Consider the following 21,326-nt stretch of genomic DNA (forward strand, 5'->3'; position numbering starts at 1 on the left):
TTTGCACATTATGCTATGAATGCAATAATTGCTTGCAGGCCAAAGGCCATCTACTCTTATCTGATTGACTGAGGCAATAACTCCAACACTTTTCAGTATATAAACACGCTACAATTTTATTTGTTTGAATTTTTTTTTTTTTTTTTCTGATGCTAATTACAAAGCTTCCTTTAACTAGAAAAAATGTATCCATAGCAAGTAAGGTAGTTTGGCTAATACATTGTTTTTACCTGGCATTGTTGCCGCAGTCAATCAGATAGAGCAATCGTTGATCGTCTTTAGTTATGGTGATTGATAGGGGTGAGTATAGGATTAATGCATGTAAACTAGTTCTTCTTCTTTGCACTCTCTAATTCCGATTTCCAGAGCTTTATCTGCTGAAGAAGACAGCACATCGCAACAATGCCTCCGCGGTGCTAGTAACTGCAAGCATTGTGAAAGGGCTCAGAAATAAGAACAAAATGCTATGAATTTAAGGAGGCTCTAAAAGTGTCAGTCAGCTATGTGCAACTTAGACTGGTTTATCTTATTGGAATCCTTTGTTGGTTAGGGTTAGGCAGGATTTACCCAGTGTATACTCTTGGGTAGTGACTATTGGTTTTTCTCGGTCATCCAAAAAGAAAAGGACGAAGTTCTGAAAGTGTGTACCTCTTTACTGTCGAGGTCTAACTTCTGGGTAGAAACTCTGATTTCATCAAGGTTTCTGGGAGAAGCCTTGTCAAAGGTGCAATTTTCTGTTGTCATTTTCCTGTAAACGCTGGTGATTCCATCTCTGTGGGAAGAAGACACTCTATCCATGTAGAAAACCGTCTGCCGGCGGCAAGGATCAGGGTGATAACCCCGGGAATCGAAGCCATAAGGTACGTCCTTCTTGTTCTTTCTCCATGGCGAGTAACTCTCCTGCGCTCGCAGTGCATCTGGCAAAAGCAGATGGCTTCCATGTATTTGCACTGCATAGCCCCAAGAAACCGAAATGGTCCAGGAAAACCACCGATCATAACACACCGTTTGCTGCAAAATCCGGTGGGGATCAATGCTGGCGGCTTTGTACAAATGCTCCAGAGCCTTGGTCGTCGTCATGTTGGGGAAGATCGGATCGTAAACCTCCATGTGATGCAGAGAAACCAGAGGTCTGAGCGGATGTGCCGCCAACAATCCAAACACATCCCCTCGAATATCCATCTGTTCTCCAAAAAACACCATTAAAGTGCCAGTTTCCCTCGTCACCCAAAAAAGAAAGAAGTTCTAAACAGTACCTGGTGAAAACCGGGCTCGTGTGTTAATGAAACGCCGAGCTCCGATAAACAGGCATGAACTCTGGCGTCGCTTCCATACAGATGAGGGTAGCGGTGAAGACAAGAATCAAAGACTTTGGCCAGAGCTTTTGCCAGAGGATAGCTGATGGCGAAACCAGCTCCACCAAAGGCCATTTCAAAGGAAAAGAAACTGTTCTGCACCACGTCCTCAGAGCTGGTGCCGATATAGTACCAGAGCCCGTGATCATACTTGGACAGCGTCTTCACCAGATTATCCGGGAAGAAGACGGTGTCGTCGTCCCCGAACACGAACCACCGGACGTCGGAATGGTTGAGGGAGACCGCTTCCGATACCGCTCGAGCAAGGCGGATGGCAGATGGGTTGCCACCCCGGCAAGTGTACCGGAAACTGGATGTGTCCCCGGAAATGCAAACCGGAGGAAGAGAATCAGTGCCGTTATCCTCATGCTTTACCTCATCACGATCAAGAAACACGCATCCCCTCATTCCACTAGGCCTCCACCATAGCTTCACAAACTCCTTCCTCTTCCGCCACGATTCCTCGCTGGACGCAATGCCGAAAACAATGTGTTCCAGAGAAGTAGGGGACGACACATCCTGCAAAGAAACCGACACGTGGAGAAGATTGGTGCTGGGGACAAGAACAAACGTACAAACCAGGTACACTACGCAGAGAGAAGAGCAGATTAGAACGATATTCTTGAAGTTTTGCGACGGTTTAACTTTCACCGGAGCCTGAGAAAACACCATTTTCCCTCTGGTAATCTCAGTAGAAATGAAGAGTTTAGAGTCGGCAATTAAGGCGTTGTATAGGCGTACAGTACCGACCTGCCCGCAATCGTCGCAAAAAAGCAAGATGAATTTGACAACCTTTTACGTCTCCACATAGAACTAACGAAGTGCGTACGAGGACTACACGTTTCTGGTTGACCAAATTGATGAAGAACCCATTCTCGTCGAAGAATCTAAAGTCAAATCATGTGATTGGAAACTTCAATGCTAAATATGGGGGGTTTGTTCATCCCCAGAAAGGGGATTCAAATCATGGTTTCAAGATCACGAAAGCCACCATGCTTAACGCCGGCATGGCCTGTAATTCACGTAAAGGTGGCCACGTGCTCCATCCCTAACTATGGTAAAAATCTACGTCCGCGAAGACTGCAACTCAGCATGACAATTCAAAACTTGCGTCCCAACCGAAGTTGGTTGTTAGGTAAGAGTCCAATATTAGTCCACGCATCACAAAAGTGTTGTGTTGGATGAAGATGGAAACTCGCCACCGCTACTCGAGAGTGGGCACGAGGTAAACTCTACCTTATAAACTTAGTCAGCAAAGGACCACAAGAAGGTAAACCAACTCAAACTAAGAAGGCCAATAGACCAATACCACTGGGAGTTGAACTCGAATCTTGTGTGTTACCAAATCAATGGTCTGACTAACTTAGTTAGAGTTGCCCTCTCAAGTGATTTTATATACATACACATATGCATCAAACACATTGCAGACTGAGTATCACACGATGGCGTAATCATTAGAGTACACAAATTGAAATTTCTTCATATATAAAGTATACAAGTTACAAATACCAGCTGGTGGTAAAGGCCTTGGTTGTGGATCAAATGTCTTCACTATCCTTGAAAATAGCAGAGGCCGAGCAAAGAAACTTAAGAGGTAATCTGAACAAAGCTTCCAAGGTTTACTAGGGAAGTGAAGCTCAGTCTTGCTTTTGAGAGAAATAGCACTTATCCACCAAACTATGGAATCATGGTGCATGACCAAAGATGTGAAAACCCAGCATCCCTTATACAACATAAATTTGGGCACAGAGATCTCATGGTGCTGTGTCCTTTAGAGACTGTGGAAGCTTTCGGTTAGGTGGATGATGGTGTTGAAGTGAAATCTATGTCTGCATTCTGATAAGTTCATCTTCCCCGCATTCTCTAATGCCAATAACCAGTGTTTCATTAACTCGTGAAGAAATGTCACAGCAGTGGCGACGAGGAGCCTTCAGCTGAGTTAGGGGAAACAAATTAGTTTAGTAAATCAATTAAACACAGACCAATAGTTAAATAAAGATTCTTAGGGAGCCACATTAAGACCTGTCCAACATCAAAATCCAGCCTCCCCGAGAAGACTTTGACATTAACCAATTCCTTCATTGCAGTGTTTCTTTCACAGTTCCAAGCACCGTGCCTTGTGTACGTGGTCCAGGATCCATTTGTATGAGAAAGAACGCTATTCAAGTAGAAGATAACCGGCATTTCACATGGATCACTAGGGAAATCTTTAGTATTGAACATATAATGGCTCGAGAACACCTTCCCACCCCTCCTCCAAGGTCTGAATGTTCTCTGCAATTGGAGGAGATCCGGGAGAAGGCGATTCCCTTGGAACACCTGAACAGCATAACCCCAGGCAACTGAAACAGTGAACACGTTGGAATGGTCATAACAAACACTCTGCTGCAGTATCCGAGCCGAATCAGCACGAACAGCCTCGAAAAGATGCTCAACAGCTTGAATTTTAGACATTCCTGGAAAAATCGGGTCCACAGTATCTAAGTGATGAAGGGATGCTGCAGATGCCAATGGATGTGCAGAAAGCATCCCGAAAATATCTCCCCGGACATCAACCTGTGTCAATAACAAAACAACATTTCAATCACAAACAAACAACAAATGTTAGACAGCTTAGTTAACTAATCAATTCACATAATACAATGGCACCCATTTCATAAAGATTATACCTTTACTAAATTGATCAGAGCACTTAAACCAGAGCAAAGAGAAGGCAAGGAGCTTTACCTGATGAAACCCTAGTTCATGAGTCAAACTAACTCCAAGCTCAGCCAAGCAAGCAAAGATCCTGGCATCACTACCATACAAATGGGGATACCTGAACAGACAAGAATCCAAAACCCTAGCTAAAACCCTAGCCAGAGGAGCACTAATGGCGAACCCGCCCCCTCCAAACGCCATATCAAACGAGTGCTTCTCGTTCTGCTCGTAGCTCTCGGAATGGCACCCAATGTAATACCACTTCCGATCATCATACTTGGAGAGAATCCTCGCCACGTTGTCGACGAAGAACACGGTATCGTCGTCCCCAAACACGAACCAACGAATATCAGAGAAATCGAAATTTGACTTCAATTCGAGGTCCAAAGTGTCCTTGACGACGCGAGCAACGCGGATTGCTGATCTTCTGCCGGAGGGAAAGGTGTAAGGGAAACGGGAAGTGTCGGATGAGATGAAAACGGGCGGTCCGGGTAAGGAGCGATTGGGCCTATCGAGGAAAACGACGGCGTTTGTGGAGTTGGGATTGTACCAGAGGTTTAGGTAAGGTGTGCGGCGAGGGAAGGAAGGAGAGGAGCCGGCAACGGAAAAGAGAATTTGGGAGAGGGAGACTGGCGCGGTGGCGGCACAAGGGAATGGGGTGGCGGTGGTGATGGTGGTGACGGCGGTTGTGGCGGTGGGAATGGGGAGGTGGCGGAGGAGGTAAAGAAGGTAAAAAATGAAGATTGTGGAGAGGAAGAGAAGAAGATCTTTGACTCCGGTAAGGTGACAGAGGACTCTGATGGTCGTCATGTGCATGTCTACTCTCTCTCTTACAGAACTCCAAACTGCAATGGAGATTCTTTGAACTTTGAAGATTTCATCCGAACAAAGAATATGAAATTGCCGGCGACCGGCAACTGCTTCGGTGCAGACAGAATCTTTGCTACCTTTTGACTCTTTTATAAATATGTTTTTATTTTCATAATTCACACAATTTTTTAAAATAATTTGTCTTAAAACCTTAATAAAATTTGACCAACTTAACCTTAGGCCATCCACACTTGTGGATATTGTGGGGAGAATTCAGAATTAAATCTTCCCTTCATGAGATAATAGCTAGTGTGGACATGAGATAATTGAAAAATAATCTCCCTGCAAATGTAGGGAGATTGTCAGAAAAAAAAAAAAAAAAAAAAAAAAGAGAAAGAAGAAGAAGCAAGGCTGTGCGCGTTCGCGCACAGCCTTGGGCAAAAGCCGGGCGCGTGCACTGCACGCGCCTGACGCGTCTGACTACTTTCTTTTTTTTTTTTTAATTTTTTTTTGTTTTGTTTTTTTTTTTTTTCTCTCCTCTCCCACACTCTCTTTCCTAATCACTCTTACATTATCTCCCCATTCTTCCCAACCAATGTGGATGCTCTTATAATAATAACTTTTCTTTAAAACGACCAAAAAAAAAAAAAAACTTTTTGTATCTTTTTAAAAAATATTTTCTACACTTGTTAATTTTAGACGAGATAACCTAACTAGAGGCAAGTAAGGATTCACCAAATTTGCTAGATGAAGATGTATCCTCCCATTGCCTTTGATCATGGAGTATTTTTATAGTAGAAGGGTAGTAATTGTTTTTTTTTTTTTTTTTTTTTAGTGTAGTTCAGAGTTTTAATCATCGGACACAGTGATTAATTCGATCCCCTCGTTGAATTGTAAGCATATATATTGGGTGGGACAGCTGACCTAGAAATTTAAAAGTTATTCAATACCCAAAATCAAAGATTGAATCAGTGACCTTTGATTAATGATAGATGAGCTCCTTTCTACTCAATTACACCCTACAAATTGTAGTAATTGTATTTATGATATCCAGGCTTACCATGGTAATTGTGTAATAGTAGTAGGATTAATGGTCATTTTGGTGCAATGGCATGATTGATGGAATCACATTATTCTTAAGATCCAATTATTAAATAAGTATATACCCATTTCTAATTTTGTCGATATTATCCCTAACTTAAACACTTCAAGAAACGTCCCTCGCATACTTTATTTTCACGTCCCATTTAGATGACTAACCAAACGCAACTTCAACTCTATAGACTATAACTATACCTTGCAAAGTTGCAATCGCTTTCTTTTTAATAACCACATATAATAATAAAAATTAAATAATAATAATGTTTTTTTTTTTATATATACATTTTGTAATCCTGTACTCAATAATTGGAGAAATGATTAAGGGAAAAAAGAAGAAAACTGTACGGATTAATGGTAAAGTAATATGTATATGTATAAAGAAAACCCTTCAAGATTTGAAGATTTAATTAATCATATAATATATATAATACACGTGTAATTTAATCAGAGAAACAAGAAGGGCTTCTTGAGCGTTGTGGACAAGGTTTTGTTGCTATTTTCATGGCTACCCTCAACTCTACTATTACAACTACTACTTCTCTCCGGCGAGCTGACGATCGTCGGAAGAACCACCTGGACGGAGGTTCCGATGAGGTACCGCTGCGTGAGGCTCCGACACACGCCGCAAAGGAGGCACCTGATGTGGCGCTGCGCCAAGAAGTTAGCGCCGTGAACCCAGCCGTCGCATTTCCGGCAAAGAAAGGCGTCGTCGGCTTGGCAGTACAATGAAGCCTCCGAGTCGCAGAGCTCGCAGGAGACACGGCCGACGGCGGCCGGAGGGGAAAGCCGCCGGCAGCTTTCTGGGTCTCCTCTCCCCTTACACATAGTTAGTCTAGAGAAAAAAATTGGCGATAAAAATGGAAGGAATATATTGATGGGAAGAGGGGAGGCATTTATAGAGAGATGGACGTGTGGACTACTTCTTTCGGCATGCAATTCATGGCAACAAAGGAATGGTGTCCTTATTATGTGGTTTGGAATGAGTGAATGACAGGATTGCCACTACTACATGACAACAAATGGTCACTCTTTTACTCATTTCTCCATTCAACTTTCTTTGATCTTTGAGTGGTGCCCCCTTCTTGCTTACAATTTCATATAGGGGAATTATTAATGGGACCACACCAGCTCCGAGCAAGAAGTCATTCTCCTCACTTGAAGTTGAATTTAGAATCTTGTGATTGTCAAACTGATCTGACCATCTAACTAACTGACCTTTTACATTGGTATAATATATTCAGCTCAACTAAGAAATTTATAAACTGATAGTTAGTTAAATTACAGATTTATCCGGTCAGTTAATTTTAATATCGCATATGGGGGTTAATTAGTAATTTAGTAGCAAGTAGTGATTGCATTGAAGCAAGGTTGTTGATGAATCATGAATGAGAGGTGAGGATGATGAGATAAGATATTACTTGAATAAGCTATAAGCTTTATGAGATGCTTGGAGGAGTGTTATGAGCCATGATTTATTTTTGTTGGTGAGTGGTTAATAAGTCAATTATTTTAGTTTACTAAAGAAGAAATTTAGGTGTATGGCCAAGAATTAAAGTCGTGTGGGGGCCACATGCATACATTAGAGGTGAGAATGAGAGTCCCATATACATCACAAAAATGATTTGACTCTTCTCCTTCTTCTTCTTCAATTCTATTCAAGGAAGCCAATGGAACTCAACTGCTTTAAAGACTTGGAAATTTCACCAACTCTCTCTCTCTCTGCTGTCCCAATGGGTACGTGCACGCCTGGGAGTGGTGCCAACTGGCATATCTCCCAACTAAAATATCACTTTGGCTTAGCTTGTGAAACAAGTGTATGTATTATATTATATTCCATCTTTTAGAAATTTCTGGGTTGCAACATTACAAATTTACACCATACAAACTATTCTTTAATTTATCATTCGTGCCCTGAAAGAGACGGATAAATACGTGAAGTATGATTTTTGTATATAAAAAAAATCACGAATTTTATTATTCTGAACATATTTTCGATCGAATTTGTCCACACATAATCTTTCTAAATAATAGCGGACATGTTAGTTTTACGACGCCTCGCCAACACAAATAGGGAATACTATTACTATTTTGAGAATATAATGTTAATTTTATGTCATAGGTAATTGTCGACTGACCAATACAATTGATACTATTTTAAGAATGTCGATTTTATCATTAGGTGGTCAACGGCTAGCCAACACAACCATAAAAAGAAATGAATATTGTTAAGAAAAGTAAATATAGAATACTATTACGTACTGCTTTAGGAATAAATTAGAACATAAAATACATGTCTTAAATTTGATGGTAACTATCTATCTTATCCTTTTGTAATCTTCTTGAACAGGATTTGGACCCAATTAGTTAAGTTAGGCCAGTTCTGAAATACTAATTTCAACCCAGTCCTAACTTGTAATCCTTCTTGGTCCGATATACTAATTCATTGAATTCATTCCAATAAGATACAAATAATAACCTAACAACAACAATAATGTAGATTGTACACGTGGAAAAAAATAACTTTTATGGTTCTGTGGCTGTAAGTTGAACCCCTCTCGACTTATACATGCCACTTAATTCTATTTGATCTTTTATGCTTTGTTTCTTTAATTGTTTCTACTTCGTCGTACTGGAAAGCGATTTTTTAGTTGGAGACACTTCAACCTACCAATTTGTTTTTTCATAAGTTTTCTATTTTACCGGGCTATATTATAAGCTCTATAAATTTATTTTCTGGACTCATGATGAAAAGATAAATCAAACTAATATAGTTCCGAAATTCAACACAAAACTGTATACTTCTACCCACACAAAGAGTCAAATCTAAACCAAAACCTCTAATATATAGCGTGACAGAAATTGAACTCCCACCCTACAATTCCTACCAACATTAGTAGCAAACTATCACAAGACAAGCCCAATTGTGTTTTGAAATACATAATATTCAATATTTAATAAAATACCATATTATTATCACTATCAATATATATAGACTCGTATAATTAAGCGAGACAAGCGTACAAGGAACAAAAGAACAGTAATTGAAATTTTTGTCGTAATATCTAGTCATGGAATTTGAGCTCACTAGCTTATTGTCGACGTACTTACCCATGCTGTTAGTAAGTTGTTGCACTGACCGCCAAAATTAAAAGTGTTAGGTGGTTTAAAATGATACTCATGGACATGGACATGCCAGGTGTAGGGTTACATTTGCAACCGTACGTGCAATGGTATGATGTTGTTGTCGTGTGATATATCATGAGTAAAGAGGTAACTAACTTACTATTAGTATAATCATTTTATTAAGTCCGAAAATTATCCTGTCGATACTTTATTAGGCCTGACATACTTTAGTTGGGATGCGATCATACCATTTAAATTTGATCAACTCGTTCAAGTTTGGAAGTCATTTACGGGTAGACGAGTTGTTTAATTGATAATAAGATAAATTGTTTCAAATTTCTTAATGTATTTAGAGTTATTGAATTTGAACTCCTGATCACTAGGCACACTATAAGGTGATTTAAACCGTTGTCGCCACCTTTAGGACATGTATGTTACAACCTCTCTTAGCAAAAACTCTAAGACTACTACTCTCTAATAACTAAAACATTTCACGTTTAAGTTTAGATAATATTATTAGTTCGCTCATAATGGTTAGCCTTTTTTTTTTTAGTACTACTGACTCTGTTACAATGTAGTATCTGTTTATAGCTACTTTCTCAATCTACTAAATCATAAAAAGTCAATACCGCTTCCACTGAGACTCAAACTCACAACCTCCCACATAATTAAATTATTTATTAATCCATGTATAATTACATGTCCTTTTGTACTGAAAAGGGTTCTATATTACAGTAAGGAATAAGGACCCTTACCATCTTCATCATCTATCCCAACTTCATTCTAATCACATTATTTATAAACAAATATAGTTGTTTTTAACCATATAATATAATAATAGGGCTTGGGAAAAGAATACTTTTTTTTTTTGGGTTTGGTCCATTTGGATATTGGGCTTCTTGAATCTCCATAGACATTAACATATTATGCAAAACCTCCTAGAAAAAGAAAAAAAAAATCTTATAAGTTACACCATGAATCAGAGTCCATCTTATATTTCAAATATTTGTTCAAAATAAAATTTAAATTATATACTTTTAGTTAATAAATTAGGTACTCATTACAATTAACTTATATATGTGTGCTATTAATAAATTATGTACTTATTACAATTAACATATTATATATATGTATTTGTAGTTTATAAATTATGCATTTATACTTGACGTTAACATATTATATACATTCAGTTAATAAATTATGTAATTATAATCATTAATATATTATATACAGCGAAAGGAGGCGTCTAGCTGGTTTTAGAATCCTCCTAAGGACATTTCAGATGCTCCTGCGTGAAGATGAGTTAGGCTTCCTTGGCCAGATGAATGTTGTGAGGATCAGTTATTGATCTCGAATGTACTCCTCCATTCTTTTAAAAAAATAAAATATTATATACCTTTAGTTTATTTTAGTACATAATTTGAATTTGGTTTTGGATTAATTTGCCCAAAAAAGTTTATGACGACGACAGTACAAGTTGTATGTATGTAATGTATGGCTTCTCCTGAATTGTCTCCTCTGAAGAGGAATGGTAGCTAAGCCATAAAATTTGGTTTAAAAATGGCATTCTCCATTGATCCACCGGCCGGCCCATCCATCAATCCAATTCTCCCCTTCGTGAACCAAAAAAAAAAAATGGCAGTTAGGAAAGCACAGCTATCTCTCCTCCTCCTCCTCCTCCTCCTCCTTGTGGCCAATCTGGCGTTATCCCTGGTGGCGCAATCCAGCATGAACCTGGATCCCGCCTCCGTGGCGGCAGCTGCAAGCGGCGGCGGCGGCGCAATGGACATCGACGACGGGGAGGAGATGATGATGGACTCCGAATCCTCAAGGCGAGTGCTTTTCCGGACCAGATTCTTGAGCTACTCCGTCTTGCGGAAGGACCAAATTCCGTGCGGCATGAAAGGCCCTTCTTACTATTTTTGCCACTCCCACCACCCCATCCGCCCCTACACCCGCGGCTGCAGCCGCTTCACCAGATGCGGCGGAAGAGGCCGTTAATTTTTATCCCATCTCATCTGCCGTTGCATGCATGCATGGATTATTAATCATCATCATCCGCTCGCCTCCCTCAGCTCGCTGCCATGCAAGAAAAAAAAAAAATTCAAGCTTTATTATTTATATTATTATATATATCCCATCTCTTGAATTATATTCCGATTTCTTCATTGGTATCCTTCATCTTTGGAATGGGAAGGGAAGGATTATATATTATTTTTTATATTATTAAATAAATAAATTAAGATTCCTATCCAATTTCTATAGATAATATTCATGATAATTGATATCTATTTTATCTTCAGTTTTTGCAGGCAAATTGTGCATGTTCGATCCGCCATTTCATGCATGTTTTGTTTGCTTTGAACAACAAGAAATTAAGTGAACTACTCATAATTAAAGCAATCCTAAACCTCATCATTCCTACATGACTTTCCATTTTATATCCTCCGATCCAGATCAGATTTCATTTCATTTTCAATTCACTGCATTAACATATACAACTAACAACATTATATCACAGAATTAAAATGAAAGTCACCATTGTAATGGGCGGGTATGAATTTGGCATGGAAGTAGGGCCTCAAGAACCCATCCTGGAAATGAAACGCAGAATCCAAAACCTTCTTGGAGTGCCAATGGCCTCGCAAAGCCTCTCCGTTTTCGGGTGGGAATTAATCGACGGACTCGACATGGAAGATTATCCCATCATCTCCGACGCCACAAAGATCGATCTTTCCATCCAATCAACCCACCCTTTAGATCATCATCATCATCAACAACAACAACCTAGTAACAGTACTAATAAATTCCACATCACTGTCAAATTCTCAGCAAGAAAAATAAACATGGAAGTGGACGCCACCGACACCGTCCGGAGCCTGAAGGAGAAAATCCACATAATCGACGGCACGCCGATAAAGAGGATGGCGCTGTTCTTCTCCGGCAACGAGCTCGAGGAAGAGCACCAGAGCCTGAGCCAGTGCGGCATCCGCGAATTCTCACAAGTTATCGTGTATTTAAAGACAATGTCCCGCGCCATGGCCGACCCTCCTTCCAGGAAGATAAGCTTCCTCGTACAGACCTCTTCCAGCTTGCTTAATGCCGCCAGCATCCCGGTGGAGATGAGCGATTTAACCACGGTTAACGACTTAATCCAATCCTTAATCACCCGAAAATTACTCCCCCAAGATGATTACATCTTCATTCATAAGCAGAGGATCATGAGAGAAAGCTGCAGCCTTCGTTGGCATGGCGTTGAGAATGGCGAGTGTCTCTATGTTTTCAAAGGAACTGTTAGCAGTGGATGATTTTAATTATTGAGGCTGTCATATGATTAACAAAAAAAACATTAGATTTTAATTAATATTGTTCATTCGGACTAACATAATATATAATTCAGTGTTACATATATATTAGTCTAGCTACTATATATCCAAAGATTATATTAATTGATTGTTGTACCAACTATAACTTACACTGTACTGTATATTAATGTATCACAACTATAATTTGTACTGAAAATTAAATGTGAAATGGATCACTCAACATGCTTTAGACCGGCCGGCCTGTTACTTTGATTTATGGAAAAGCCAACAACCATTAATTTAATGTGTTATTCTATGAATAAAATCTATTTTGTATTTCTAGTTGGCGAAATATCACAATACCTGAATGTAAAATCAGCTTAGGCTGTCTACTTATTTAAGTCAGTCAATAACATTAATAGACACTTATAATGAGTTAAATTTAAAACTTTATAATTACTAAATTAATTATTCAACTAACTTGATTATTGACCAGGAATGGCCTGTTCCAATGCATGCAACTAATAGTCAGTCAATAAATGGTTGCTGTCATGTGGCAACTAAATTCCACCTTACTGATAAGCCGGAAGACTGTTTTGTAATATTTGTATTATATATTGTGAATTTGACAGTGATTTTATCCCCTGGCTGACTAGACTTCACTCAGTTCACTGTATTCCTACCAAGCCTTATCTAGAGTGTGACACAGTGACAACGATGTTTCTTTGTTTTTACACTCTTAATGTTAACAACATAATTATTACGGACTACTTTTTTTTTTTTATTACATTAAATATGCGTAAATAAACATAAACAAATATATGTAATCTAACATCATTAACTAATTACACAACTACAAATTACATAACTTAACAATTAGCATGTTCGTGTCCGGTAGGTGAAAAAACAAAGTAGATGAAAACACACTTTCTAAATCTCCAACTACATTCTTTAAGTTCAAACCCAAAATTTTTATCGAAAATCTGCATTATTTATTTCATTCCCACGGATGCTTTTTATTACTTAATTGGCATCAGGGGTGTAATCCGAGCCAAATTCGAGCTCGACTCGGTTATGAAACGAGTCAGCTCGAATTCAACTCGAGTTTAAAGTTGACCAAGCGACTTGATGAATTACCAGCCTAAAACATTTAAGTTCGAGCCAGCTCCATCCAGCTCAAAATTAACTGAGCTCAAACCGAATTTGACCGAGCAATTTGGGAGATGCTTGGCTCATTTTAACCCCTTAGTTGGCATAGGATGGACACCACCTTATCTTTGATTTAATGCTTTTCGGATATTTTCACAATTGACATATGGTGGGCACCATGCACTCCCCTGTTGTTGCATCAAAATTTATTTGAGAAAAGTACACAACACAACAGTTTTGGTTTACCAGGTCCACGTGTCTAATGTCTAACATTTCCGTCTTATTTTTATTGTTATTTATCAGCTATTCATAAATTAAATAACGTTAATATAACCTATCACATTTAAAAAAAATTATTAAGACGCTAATCTTGTAAAAATGAAAGTGACAACTAGTACTATATACACGCTTGAAAATGACATGAGAAAATAAGGATAGAAAGCAAGTCGTATTCGGATAGAGTAGTACACAATAGGAGGTTCCGTTAACGCAATAGGAGATTCTTTAATGATTTTTGCTTGTTTTAAAGTACATGTAGAGGAGAGAAAATGATTAAGTCTGTCAGGAGAGACTGATTTTTACTCTGATCGGTGGACCAATAAAAAAAACAAATAAATTCTTTAATAGTTTTTGCGTTCGCTGGGCTCGTTAATCGTTCTTTTTTTTTTTTCCTCTCTTTTTTTTCTTAGTTGGCTCTTAAAAACTTATGCAAAAACTTAATTATTGGGGATGCTCTAAAAAATACTGGTAGGATAGGACATGAATATGCAAGTTGTTGAACATCTATGAAGCAACTACATTCTTGGCTCATGAATAGACTAATCATGTTTCTGCAATTTGATCATCCTAAATCCCAATTAAGTAGTGAATATGTTTGCATAATTGCTATACTAATGAATAGAACAAACAATCCCAGTGTGATGAAGGAGACAGATGATTTCATTCTATATATGTTTTCACCTACAGAAATGGTAACAGATCTCAATGATTAATGTGATTGTCTGTATAATATTATGCATTATATTCTTTAAAATTAAAAAAAAAAAAAAAAAAAAAATCCCATGACCAACCACAGAGAGGCATATGCACCCAACTACCAACCTATCAAGAAAGTTGGACCACCACAACTACCATTCATGAGGTTTTGGCCTTTTATCAACTCCCATTCTCCTGCCAATTAAAATTCCCAACTACAAAGCATAAAATTCAAGACTTTTCTTGGGATTGGTTTTTTTTTTTTTTTTTACTCTCTTTAATTTTTTTTTTTAAATTTTAATTTCTCTCTATTTATATTGTACATGTTGTTGGCTTATCCATAGCAGTTGCCTCAATACTTCACCTTTTTGGCTACTATTCTTCTGCTTGTGTTTTTGACAATATTTTCAACTCCCATGGCTGACTTGGATACCAATTCAAGTACTTGTGGTACTGAAGCTCAAGTGGATTCTATAGGTAATTAGTGAATACACTTTTGCTTTTAGTTGCCTGTTTCTTTTCTACAAATTTCTGCATTTTTGTCATGATTATATATATTGTACTGTCAAAACAAAACCAGTTGCCATGCATCTTGATGTTTGTTTTTTGGTGTTGGTTAGCAGTTGAGGTCACAAGTAAGGGTTCAGAAAAGGAGCTTGTGTTCTCAGAGGATGAAGAAATCCTTATTACCAGAATGTTCAACTTGGTTGGAGAAAGGTACATATAACTAACCCTCTAAAACCAATCAAGATTGCTAATTCTCATACCATTTCTTGCCCACAAAAGGCAAAATCCTTCGTCCTGGCCCCCCACACTCTCGATTTGTAGAGGTGGTAAATAACGGTGATTCAGTAGTCCATTAGGTGAGAGGATCATATCTGGTGCTCACCATATTGGGTGTAACTCTCGCACTGTGACTGTTAGGACTCGATCTTGCGTTCTTACTCACAATCTGCCACTCAAAAATCAACTGAATTACCCGTGCTGGCATTCTCATATCATTATTTCTCCTAAGATGTTTGGTTGTGGTGATGATCAAACTAGGTGGTCGCTGATTGCTGGAAGAATCCCAGGAAGAACTGCGGAGGAAATCGAGAAGTACTGGAATTCAAGATACTCCACCAGCCAATGAGATGGAAGAAGAGGGTTGTTCTGATTTCTGAGACCAGTGAAAGAATATTCACCTGTGTACTAGGAATTTAAGAAAATATTTTTGGGGCATAGGTTTAGCAGTTATTGCAGATTTACTAATGGTGACAAGGTTTGTACTATGAACATTATGGTATTTTAATTTAAGGTGCAATGAATTTTCTCTTCGGATTGTGTTTCCTCCTCTTATGACTAACACATGCGAGAAGCGTTTGAGCATAAAATATATAAACCGATGTAATTTTTATGAGAGTTTTCTGGCTGGGCAGACAATTTATTAGTTTTAAAAAGGTACAAAATTTTCAGGGAATTTTTTGGTACCTCAAACAACATGTCTCCAGGCTCCAACATATGACCAAAACCCACCACCTTGTCTGTAGTTAGTCACATGCCATTAGCCACATATTGCCTGAACTAGCTAGGCATTTTCAAGAACTGAAATTTTACAGGAGATCAGAGGTTTCAAGTTCGAATAAAAAAAGGTTGTAACTTTAAACTTTTTACAGGAGAGGTTTGAGAAGCCGATGAATAGATCACAAACATCAAAGAAAGACTACGTGTACAAAAATGCAGACATCAAACACAGCCATTGGAAACACACACACACACACACAAAAAGTGTACAAACGCAACCATTAACATCTGATCAGACACCAATGAATATAAGCTGTACTGATTCCTTTTTCTACTTCCTAACCAATGATCTCTCAAGATTTTGAATAAAAATTTGAAGCTTTTAATTTGTTGCTAAAGCTCCGAATTGTAAGCCTGCCTAATCAAATATCCATGGAAAGTTACTGTTTTTACCCGTGATGTATGGATAAATTTTTTTAATTATATATTTAAATAATAAAATTAATGATGAATGTGATTACATGACCAGTGACGAGAGTTTTGATTCTTTTAGGTATCAGAAAGACTTTTTTCATTCAGCTCAAAAATTTGTAAGGAGAAATTTTGTTGGCCGAAGCTGTTAGTGGGAGATTGGGGTTTCGATAGTTATACTAGTGATTTGGAGGAGATCTCGCAAAAAGTATTTAGCCCATTTTGGAAAACTCTCCATCATCTTTCATTGGTTAAGCGGCATGTATTCCCACCGTGCTAGTTCAATTATGAAGCGTGGCTAAGTGATCAACTCACATTGGGCCTAGTGCCCAGGTGGTTTGGCCGATAGTGGGTCAAAAAATATTGAATATAGATGTGGGTGGGGATTATCGAAGGAATACAAATAACCTTTTTTTTTGTTTTTTTTTTCCTTTCCAGATTTGCTACTATCTTATAAAGAATTATAAGTGTTTTAATATTATCTACTAAAAATAAGAATTAAATGCACAATTTTATGGGGTATGAGATTGAAGGGGCCATGGGTGCGAGAGTCCATTTTATTGAGAAAGACTTAGGCTCAAGGGACTGGTAAACGAAAATGGTGGCCTATGAAGGTGAAGGGGTTTTGATGGGCTATCAAGGAGGAAGTTATGGTGGCCCAAGCGAGGAAAGAGGTTATGTTGGGTTAGAGATAAAGAAGTCATGATGGCCCAATAAGAGAAGGGAAGTCTTAATGGGCTAAAGGTAGAAAAGACATGGTGACCCAAACGGTAGAGGAAGATGGTAAGAGATCTGCAGAGCAAAATGAACCCACTAAGCTATCCATGAACTCACGCAAATTATGACCACACACGGCGCAAATTATGCCATGGAATCGTGTTCACGAGAATGGTGAACACAAGGCAAAACGATGTCATTTTTAGGCAAAAAAAAAAAAATCGCGGATGTGGAGTTAACGGTGCGCGTTTGATCAAATTATGAATTTTCTGTTATGAGATTATGAATTTTATGAAAATTCATAATCTCATAACAGAAAATTCATAATTGCATAACAGAAAATTCATAATCTCACAACTGAAAATTCATAATCTCATAACAGAAAATTCATAATCTTATAACAGAAAATTCATAATCTCATGGTTCCAAAGTGAATGTGTAGGCATGGTTCCAAAGTGAATGTGCAGGCATGGATTCATAATTTATGAATGTCCGTGATTTCGGACGGGAATGTGTAGGCATGGTTCCAAAGTGAATGTGCAGGCATGAATTCATAATTTATGAATGTCCGAAATCATTGTTCACCTCAAATTAAAGTGAAACCGCAAAATAACAGAAAATTCATAATCGCATAACAGAAAATTCATAATCTCATAACTGAAAATTCATAATCTCATAACTGAAAATTCATAATCTTATAATAGAAAATTCATAATCTCATGGTTCCAAAGTGAATGTGTAGGCATGGTACCAAAGTGAATGTGCAGGCATGGATTCATAATTTATGAATGTCCGTGATTTCGGACGGGAATGTGTAGACATGGTTCCAAAGTGAATGTGCAGGCATGAATTCATAATTTATGAATGTCCGAAATCATTGTTCACCTCAAATTAAAGTGAAACCACAAAATGTGAAAATGAAGAAGAAAAGTCACGCAATTAATTAAAAAAAAAAAAAAAAAACGATAACGGTGTACTAACACCGTTGGAACCGTGTTCACCATGAATGGTGAACACGGTTCCATGGCATAACGTCCCCCACACACGGTTGCAAAACGACACTGTTTACGGTGATAGAGTAACGGTGCTATTATTGGCAACGTTTAACTCCACCAATCAAATAATATTTTATTTATTTATTTGTTACAAAAACTCCAATCGACATGTAATTATGAACTTATAGTTATGCAAGTCTGAATATATAGTTATGAAGTTATGGATATATAGTTATGAAATTATGTATATATAGTTTTGAAATTATGGATGTGTAGTTATGCAATTATGGATATAGTTATCTGTGAACAAGCATTTTAAGAATTCTGAATATGGAGTTATATAATTATGAATGTCTAGTTGTGAAATTATGAATATATGGATATGAAATTATGAATGTGTAATTATTATTTCTGAATGTACTGTTGTCAAATTATGAATATATAGTTATGTAATTCTGGATATATAATTATGTAATTGTGGATATATAAATATGAAATTATGGATATATCCTACTGTTTGAATACAAAAGGGAACCTCCTAACACCGATTAACAACAATCCGAACGGGATTTTTTTTTTTTTTTTTTTTTTAATGAAACGGCATCGTTTTGTAATTGCACATCAGTACGATTCATGAACTCAAGTACAACAATACGCTCACCTATCAATTAAGCTATTTACCTCTTGTTTATGAAGACGTGGTAGGACATATATGTTTGCATGAAGGGCATTGGCAGCAAAGTAGTGAAGTGAAAAATGGGACACATAGATGGTGCAGATAAGAGGGAAGACAATATAGTTAGCCTAGTCCACACATTTGTCATCTATGAAGGAGGCTCCTAAAGTACTATAAATACATGCAATGTCTTGCCTCTCACTAAGACATCGTGGTCTCAACATTACAAGCTAAACCCCTCCAATGGTGTTTGGTCTTTATTAGGATTTGATCCCCAATAGCTACAATATTGATTTAATTACCTTCTCTGAATTTACCTCTTCAAAGACTTGTTCATGAGATTCAAGATATAATTGAAAAATAAATTTTAGTCGTTATAATCAACATATTTTGATCAATAAATAAAAAATGATATCTCAAACCACCTTTTAATTTTTACCCACCTTTATATTATTGGTTGGCCCTATTTTGTCAATGTAACGTTGAACAAAAAAAATCATACACACATAACGACGAGATGTTTTTTTTTTTTTTTTTTTTTTTTTTTGGTGCACTATTTAGACTTAGTACGCTTCAACACAAAGTTTCCAAGTGTACCTGAAATTCTTCATAAGTTGCATCACTGAATAGTCTTGGTCCGTGCAGGAACCCACTCAAAATATACAAGTGGATCGTCTTCAAAGAGACACATCAGATCAGATCATATAGCAATGCACTAAGCCTAGCCCCAACCTCTAGTACATCATCAATGGCATTATATTATATATGTTGCCTTGACCACATATCTTATTTCACATTTACTTTGTTGAAGCCTGGCCCAATTTCTAAACATTTCAACAATCTTAGGGAAGATAAGTAGTTACATGATCTATCATTTGAATCGTGAGTGATGAGAATATACATTATGTATATCACATACACTTGTTCATTCGTTTTGACCTCTTTAGGTCACCTCCTTATCTCAATGACCAAGAGGCCAATCGCCCTTGATAAGTTTTTAGCTGTCAGAATGTATCTTTAGTTGATATTTTGCCAGAGGTTACATATGCATCAATGTTAGCATGTGTCACGAGCGACCTGACGAGCTATTGGCTGAGCGCCACTTCAATCTTATCAACGGAACTCCGGCATGTGTTTCTCGCCTCAACGCTAAAAATATTCCATCTTATATATTTATGGGATAAATAGTTACATGCATGACCAATCATTTGAATTGTGAGTTTGAATTTTCTAATCGGACTTGAGTTGTGCTCGCAAAGTTTAACGCATGTGAAAATTAGAAGGGGAGTGCATATATATAGTATATATAGCATTACTCCTTCTAGTCTTAAGGCAATGTAAAACAAATTCTACAAGGTTTTAATTTGTTATACTCTAGATGTTATTTATATAGTTACTTTGGTTGTACCAAGTTAGCTTAGCATAAATTTTGTATCTTAATTACATGTAGTGAATTTAATGCATACTAATATTTTCGAGAGTGTACATTGGGTAAACTCAACTTTTGTATAATAATCTGCAAATCACATATGAGAAGTAAATCGCACCGCACTAGTAATGCATACTAATTAATTCTATAGTTAGGAATGCTTGTTGCCTCACCTGTGCATCATTAATGGGAAACACAGAATGTCAATTAGCAACATCTCCCCACTTATCAAACATAACACATGAGCATAATAATCTCAATAATAGTAAAGAAAATTTAAAAATGTTTTGTCGTTGTATACTCGTGTTGCGTTTGACTAAGTTATGTCAGACAATATATATTATATATTCTACAATTTTATTTTTTAATAATATCAATTATCTGTTGGCTTGATATGGTGTATGTTGTCTTTCCCTGCAAAGAATCCTATGTCGTAGCGAACAAGGTTTAATTAGCTTAGGTAGCTAGCATATTACATTTGTCAAGGATTACAATGACATTTCTTATCAAGATTAGACTAAAGGGAGGGAGTGTTTCTAGTCCTAAATTATTCTTATCAATCAAGAAAAAGATGGGAGAAATTAAAGCATGCAAAGAAGTATGATTAAGAAGGCATCATCAATAGATCGATTGTATTGTATGTATGTGCGTGGAAGCTAAGATGGTGAAACTGTACTAGATAGTGGAAAGCGAAATTAAAAAAAAAAAAAAAAAAAAAAAGGATGGTGAGAATTTTTAATGATATCGTTTTATATAGATTGATCTTACGGTAAAAAGAGCTAATTGGTGTACGAAACTCAAACGGTTGAGTTTGCTCTTACATGTTAATTAATATGGTGAGGTAGCTAGTTAGGATTGGGATGGATGGGATGAGTTGATTGTATGTAAAGCAGCAAAGGTCCACTTGGTTGTAATTAATAAAACACGCCATGTTCCTAATTACATCATTAGCGATTTGCTAATTAATAATGCCATGGACCAACCAATTGTGAGGATGATTATAGAGGCAATTAAGTC

The 21,326-nt window shown here is 37.3% G+C and overlaps 6 protein-coding genes across 8 annotated transcripts; 3 read left to right on the plus strand and 3 right to left on the minus strand.

Moving 5' to 3' along the window:
* Positions 1–14: 14 nt before the first annotated feature.
* LOC109156140 lies at positions 15–2,230 on the minus strand. 2 transcript variants are annotated; one of them, XM_019303992.1, is made up of 3 exons: positions 1,257–2,226; positions 649–1,182; positions 15–423 (listed from the first exon to the last, which is right to left on the minus strand). In XM_019303992.1, exons 1-3 carry the CDS (start codon positions 2,025–2,027, stop codon positions 313–315), a joined length of 1,416 nt encoding a protein of 471 aa, XP_019159537.1. In that variant the 5' UTR covers positions 2,028–2,226; the 3' UTR covers positions 15–312. The 2 variants fall into 2 exon arrangements, with proteins under 2 accessions (XP_019159537.1, XP_019159538.1); XM_019303993.1 differs by having other exon boundaries at positions 299–582; positions 624–1,182; positions 1,257–2,230.
* Positions 2,231–2,784: 554 nt separating this feature from the next.
* On the minus strand, positions 2,785–5,037 carry LOC109155841. The gene is made up of 3 exons (XM_019303508.1): positions 4,083–5,037; positions 3,378–3,911; positions 2,785–3,289 (listed from the first exon to the last, which is right to left on the minus strand). Exons 1-3 carry the CDS (start codon positions 4,869–4,871, stop codon positions 3,179–3,181), a joined length of 1,434 nt encoding a protein of 477 aa, XP_019159053.1. The 5' UTR covers positions 4,872–5,037; the 3' UTR covers positions 2,785–3,178.
* A 1,373-nt stretch (positions 5,038–6,410) lies between these two features.
* Positions 6,411–6,791, minus strand: LOC109155683 (B-box domain protein 30-like). Its single transcript, XM_019303303.1, has one exon. It carries the CDS (start codon positions 6,789–6,791, stop codon positions 6,411–6,413), a length of 381 nt encoding a protein of 126 aa, XP_019158848.1.
* A 3,933-nt stretch (positions 6,792–10,724) lies between these two features.
* On the plus strand, positions 10,725–11,090 carry LOC109155684 (rapid alkalinization factor 23-like). Its single transcript, XM_019303304.1, has one exon. The coding sequence runs from the start codon at positions 10,725–10,727 to the stop codon at positions 11,088–11,090; it is 366 nt and encodes a 121-aa protein (XP_019158849.1).
* Positions 11,091–11,508: 418 nt separating this feature from the next.
* On the plus strand, positions 11,509–12,418 carry LOC109155843 (polyubiquitin). The gene has a single exon (XM_019303512.1). The coding sequence runs from the start codon at positions 11,618–11,620 to the stop codon at positions 12,395–12,397; it is 780 nt and encodes a 259-aa protein (XP_019159057.1). The 5' UTR covers positions 11,509–11,617; the 3' UTR covers positions 12,398–12,418.
* A 2,378-nt stretch (positions 12,419–14,796) lies between these two features.
* LOC109155844 (MYB-like transcription factor ETC1) lies at positions 14,797–15,834 on the plus strand. 2 transcript variants are annotated; one of them, XM_019303513.1, is made up of 3 exons: positions 14,797–14,995; positions 15,139–15,235; positions 15,563–15,834. In XM_019303513.1, the coding sequence occupies exons 1-3, from the start codon at positions 14,935–14,937 to the stop codon at positions 15,648–15,650; spliced, it is 246 nt and encodes an 81-aa protein (XP_019159058.1). In that variant the 5' UTR covers positions 14,797–14,934; the 3' UTR covers positions 15,651–15,834. The 2 variants fall into 2 exon arrangements, with proteins under 2 accessions (XP_019159058.1, XP_019159059.1); XM_019303514.1 differs by having other exon boundaries at positions 14,805–14,995; positions 15,142–15,235.
* Positions 15,835–21,326: the final 5,492 nt, after the last annotated feature.

The sequence above is a fragment of the Ipomoea nil genome, unplaced genomic scaffold (genome assembly GCF_001879475.1).
Source record: "Ipomoea nil cultivar Tokyo-kokei standard unplaced genomic scaffold, Asagao_1.1 scaffold2704, whole genome shotgun sequence".
Lineage (NCBI taxonomy): Eukaryota > Viridiplantae > Streptophyta > Magnoliopsida > Solanales > Convolvulaceae > Ipomoea > Ipomoea nil.

Excerpts from the sequence above, each read along its gene's own strand:
- LOC109155844 (XM_019303513.1), top strand. The coding sequence starts at position 14,935 with ATGGCTGACTTGGATACCAATTCAAGTACTTGTGGTACTGAAGCTCAA. Across the intron at positions 14,996-15,138 it reads AGCTCAAGTGGATTCTATAG|CAGTTGAGGTCACAAGTAAG; the intron begins GTAATTAGTGAA and ends GGTGTTGGTTAG. Across the intron at positions 15,236-15,562 it reads TTCAACTTGGTTGGAGAAAG|GTGGTCGCTGATTGCTGGAA; the intron begins GTACATATAACT and ends TGATCAAACTAG.
- LOC109156140 (XM_019303992.1), bottom strand. The coding sequence starts at position 2,027 with ATGGTGTTTTCTCAGGCTCCGGTGAAAGTTAAACCGTCGCAAAACTTC. Across the intron at positions 1,183-1,256 it reads ACGAGCCCGGTTTTCACCAG|ATGGATATTCGAGGGGATGT; the intron begins GTACTGTTTAGA and ends TTTGGAGAACAG. Across the intron at positions 424-648 it reads TAGACCTCGACAGTAAAGAG|TTACTAGCACCGCGGAGGCA; the intron begins GTACACACTTTC and ends CAATGCTTGCAG.
- LOC109155841 (XM_019303508.1), bottom strand. The coding sequence starts at position 4,871 with ATGCACATGACGACCATCAGAGTCCTCTGTCACCTTACCGGAGTCAAA. Across the intron at positions 3,912-4,082 it reads ATGAACTAGGGTTTCATCAG|GTTGATGTCCGGGGAGATAT; the intron begins GTAAAGCTCCTT and ends TTATTGACACAG. Across the intron at positions 3,290-3,377 it reads TGGATTTTGATGTTGGACAG|CTGAAGGCTCCTCGTCGCCA; the intron begins GTCTTAATGTGG and ends CCCCTAACTCAG.
- LOC109155843 (XM_019303512.1), top strand. The coding sequence starts at position 11,618 with ATGAAAGTCACCATTGTAATGGGCGGGTATGAATTTGGCATGGAAGTA.
- LOC109155684 (XM_019303304.1), top strand. The coding sequence starts at position 10,725 with ATGGCAGTTAGGAAAGCACAGCTATCTCTCCTCCTCCTCCTCCTCCTC.
- LOC109155683 (XM_019303303.1), bottom strand. The coding sequence starts at position 6,791 with ATGTGTAAGGGGAGAGGAGACCCAGAAAGCTGCCGGCGGCTTTCCCCT.